Source organism: Gadus morhua, chromosome 9, assembly GCF_902167405.1.
Source record: "Gadus morhua chromosome 9, gadMor3.0, whole genome shotgun sequence".
Classification (NCBI taxonomy): domain Eukaryota; kingdom Metazoa; phylum Chordata; class Actinopteri; order Gadiformes; family Gadidae; genus Gadus; species Gadus morhua.
Window position 1 is genome coordinate 1,788,610 of NC_044056.1, and position 4,777 is coordinate 1,793,386.

Sequence of the window (4,777 nt, forward strand, 5' to 3'; positions counted from 1 at the left end):
AGTGTTGATCAGCAGAGAAATAGTCCGCCCAAGACGTTGACGTCGTCGCTTAGCAACCGACAGCGCTTGGGTTGATGCACATCCCGCTTGTTACATTGACAAGTTACCGGACTACGTGTGGAGTGATACCAAAGGCAAAAAGTCCTTTTGTTTACCTTGACAGCGGTCATTATTCATCCGTTGCCAATGAATTATCCAAAAATAATTGACCGCCGGAAGTTGTGAAGTGCCCATGCAAGTGAACGGAACGTTGAAAAGACCCGTGTAATAAACAGCTATAAGTAGCTACCACTCAAGCCAGCAGAGGCTGCCAATGGGAGAAGTTACATAGTACAGGTTTAAAAGTATAGATGGCCTTATAGGTGCAGATGGGTGCCATAGCTGCGTTATACATGCTGTGTGTGGTGTAATAAGATAAGATAAGATACACGTTATTATCCTTGGAGGGGAATTTGTCTTGGACTCCAATGCTCCAATACAAATGCAGACAGTGCATACATATAGGACACAGGCCACATATATCATACAGCATACAAGAAATAGTGCAATTCACACACGCACATGCACACACACACAAACACACACACACACATACACACACACACACACACACACACAAGTTCACTAGTTCTGGTGGGCACAAATTAATTCCTCAAGCGGTTGAACCTGTAAGTGGGGACTACCCGATGGTAGAATGATGGCTGGTATTCTGCGTGGAGGACGTGTGTCTGATCAGATAACCTTTCCTGAGCTTGTCTGAGCACAGACTGTGCTGTGATGTGATGTGTGAACCCAGGTATGGGCTGGGTGGCCGACTTTGGAGAGGTGAATTCCAAAGCGCCCGCGGCCGGGGGGGGGTTCTCAGCCTGGGACAGTCCCGCCTCCAAACCAGTTTCCACGGAGACGGAGGAGAAGGGATGGGCCAAGTTCACCGACTTCCAGCCCTTCTGCTGGTGAGTGTGGGCCGGCCCACTGGGCTCCGTGTAGAATGAAGGTGTGGTCGTCGAGCGGTGGAGTGATTTATTGTCGCTTAATCGCCGCTGGCATGTCATTGTAGAAGACGGATTGTAGTGAAGTATTTATGTTTGCATATATTGGGTCGCTTTGAAAATGAGGTTATAGAAGTAGCACAAAACAACCTCAACAGGGGCTTCTAATCTTTGTTGAAGCGCTGTTCCAGAACCCTTTGGCTGAAGGGGACCGTCGTAAATCCAGGCTGAAGGTCGATGGCTTTGTGGCGCCTGACTGCCGTTAACGCATGGCGTCTGTGTTCTTGGTCGTCTGTCCTCCTCAGCTCGGAGACCGGGCCCAGGTGCAGCTCGCCCGTGGACGCAGAGCTGAGGCCCGTGGACAGAGCCGAACCCAACCAGAACCGTAGGTTGGCTGCGTTATGGCTGGGTGCGCCCACCACCAACACTGCTTAAAGGTTGTATCAGCGATGCTAGGCCGAAACATAAATGATCCCATTCATCTGATCGTTCCTCACGATCCACTGTCCCCCCGCCCAATAAGTAGACCGTCAAGAAAACGCGTCTCTGTAGGCGGCCTGCGCTCCGAGATCGTACACAAAAACAAATAGTACTACCAACCACTCAAAACCAAAATAAATAGTATTCCAACCAATCAGCGACCAGGGGCGGGTGTGGTGGGGTTTGGCGCTGCGTTCACGATCGTTTTTACTGGATGCACGAAACACGGGAGGGAGGTGCGAGCGGGCTCTGTTTGTCTGGGATCTCGCTTCAAACGCCGACAGAAGAGACGTCACCCAGCGTCGCTGATACGACCTTTAAGAGCTGCATACAAAACCCTTTTGTTCCATACTACTGATCAAATATGGACCAAAATTACATTTTCAAATTCTATTCCCAACTTTTTGCCACATATTAATGGGAAATGTAAGGTAAAAATGGGAGCAAAATTTATTTTATTTCCTACTAACTCAACCAGCCTGGAGGTATCTGCCACGCCGGACTCATTTTTTTAATCCATTCTTTACACTTTGAGTCAGCCAGCGGTTGTATATCAATCGTTTTTTTGCGTCATCGGTAATATACCTCTGAAGAATAAGTCCCGCCTTCCCTCAGTCGAGTGTCTATGGGCAGTAACATGGGGCTCTTCCAATCTAGTTTCAACTGGGTTTTTGGATTGTCGGTGGCATTAAAGTAGTAAACGATTATTAATCCTACTTTAACGGCACCGACAATCCAATAACCCAGAGGAGACTAGATGGGAACAGTGTGCAGTTGAAGACGTGACGCAGCTTCTACTTCTTGGCCGCCCACAGAGGTTGTTATGTACGATCGTTCATACCCCCGTGCTATCTCCCAGAGACATGTGACCCAGGGAGCCGGGGCCTCGGAGGCGGGGCTTATCCTCCAGAGGCCGATTCAAACTGAAACGATGTGACATAATTAGATTTTAAAAAGGGAAGCATGTGGTCCCCGCGCCCCCGTCCTCCAGTGACCCCTCTCCCCCCCCCCCCCCCCCCAGCCTGCGTGTGGAGCGTGTGCGTGGCCAGGAAGGCCCCGCTGGTGGCCTCCGACTCCTCCTCCTCCGGCAGCTCGGACAGCGACGAGGAGGAGGACAAGACCCGCTCCGTCTCCATGGATACCGTTGCCCCCCCGGAGACGGCCAGCGCGGTTGCCGGCGGCAACAGCAGCAGCAGTAGCAGCCTACGGGGACCCGGCGACGCAAACAACGACAAGGCGGTCATGGCCAGGTACACAACGACGCATGCACACACAAACACACAAACAATAAACACACTGGTGTTGGGTACACACACAACGGGTACACAACGACGCACACACAAACACACAAACAATAAACACACTGGTGTTAGGTACACACACAACGGGTACACAACGACGCACGCACACACAAACACACAAACAATAAACACACTGGTGTTAGGTACACACACAACGGGTACACAACGACGCACTCACGCACGCACACACAAATAATAAACTGCTGGTGTTAGGTACACACACACGGTCCAGGAAGGAAATCTATTCCCAGTCATGAAACGTGCAGGAAACAACGTTTCCTCATGAATCCAAGGCTGACTTACTGCTGACGTCGCTAAACAAACGGAGGACACAAGAGGGACTAAGGGGAGACTCCTGTTTTTAGATTCGGCAGGGAAAGGTTGTTAACTCTCTGTATCTCTCTGTTGCTTAACACTCACACTTTAGGAAATGAAAACAGGTGCAAATAAATTGTTGGCACGGATTCTGCTGACCGTAGCAAAAGGACTGATATCATGGATGTCCCTGCGTGGGTCGATAAGCCTCTTTCTGCTATGATGTCCAGACTCTTTCTGTCTTTAAATGGAGACTGGGGACTTTGAGCGAAAGCGTTGTATTCTGCTACCAGCGACTCTGCACTGCTGACCAGGAGCCGTCCGGCTCTATAGAATGCCTCAGTACCATCGTAACACGACTACAATACTACGACAGAGGCCTCGGGCACACTTTGTGGTTAACATCTTGTGTTGCGTTGTGTTGTACTGCTACTGATATAGCCATTATGGTTTCTCATAGCGCAGGGTCTAATGTTACCACGCAGTGATTCCCCTCGCGTTGGCTTGGCAGAGGGAGTCCTGGCTACGAGCAACCAGGGAAAGAACCGCCCGTGTAATCTGATCCTGAACCAGTTCAACATCTTAAACTGTATTTATCCCTCGATGTCTTTTATACACTCAAATACACTCCACTGGCTGGGCTGAAAATAAACTGTGTGTGTGTGTGTGTGTGTGTGTGTGTGTGTGTGTGTGTGTGTGTGTGTGTGTGTGTGTGTGTGTGTGTGTGTGTGTGTGTGTGTGTGTGTGTGTGTGTGTGTGTGTGTGTGTGTGTGTGTGGTGATTGGACTCGGTCTAGGATAGTGACTCTGTGTCTCTACTCACAGTGAGGCAGACAAGATGGCTGCGGAGGGGAAGTTGGCCGACGACAAAGGAAAAGGAAGCGGGAAGGAGAGTGACGCGCTCCCTAGCACGACGACCGAACGCCCCGCTGCGGGTCAACCGTAAGTGTGTGTGTGTGTGTGTGTCCATGGAAACTGTGTTTTCGTGTGTAAACAAACTGAATTACAGAAGAAATAAGATAAACTGAAACAACATCAAATGTAACTTACACAAATGCGTGAGAAAAGATCTCTGTCTCCTTATGTGGAGAATCCCAGTCCAGTGGAACGCCTTCTGCAGCGTAATGGGCACGGGAAACGCAGTGGTGTGACGGCCTGTACTGCAACCATGTCCTCTGTGTCCCCCTCCAGGGCTCCCCCCCTCTCCTCCAACGGGCCGACCTAACACCCCCGCCCGGAGCCTGGACTCCCCGCGCACGCCTCCTCCATCTCCACACACACACACACACACACACACACACACACACACACACACACACACACACACAGTCACACACACACACACACACACACACACACACACACACACACACACACACACACACACACACACAGTCACACACACACACACACACACACACACACACACACACAGTCACACACACACACACACACACACACACACACACACACACACACACACACACGCCGCCCCCTCCATTTCCAGGCCACCAGCCCCACACCTTTTGTTTGTGTCGGTAATACACAGAAGTGGAAGGTCATACAAGCTGCACCTCAGAGGGCTCCTAACAATATGTCGTTATCGTCGTCGTCGTCGTCGTTGTGGTTGTGTTTTGGTCTGGGAGAGCCCGCATGTAAGTAAGATGAGAATGTGATATGTTTACGGTCTAAC

At 50.6% G+C, this 4,777-nt stretch overlaps 1 protein-coding gene across 5 annotated transcripts in view; it reads left to right on the forward strand.

The window, feature by feature from the left end:
- ppp6r2b (protein phosphatase 6, regulatory subunit 2b) overlaps positions 1–4,394 on the forward strand; it is a 16,996-nt gene extending 12,602 nt beyond the window's left edge. For all 5 annotated transcript variants that reach the window (XM_030365094.1, XM_030365093.1, XM_030365090.1 and 2 more), the window contains exons 20-24: positions 797–953; positions 1,295–1,374; positions 2,491–2,719; positions 3,910–4,026; positions 4,276–4,394. In XM_030365094.1, coding sequence (XP_030220954.1) covers positions 797–953; positions 1,295–1,374; positions 2,491–2,719; positions 3,910–4,026; positions 4,276–4,309 — 617 coding nt within the window. In that variant the 3' untranslated portion in view covers positions 4,310–4,394. The remainder of the gene's footprint in view (positions 1–796; positions 954–1,294; positions 1,375–2,490; positions 2,720–3,909; positions 4,027–4,275) is intronic.
- Positions 4,395–4,777: the final 383 nt, after the last annotated feature.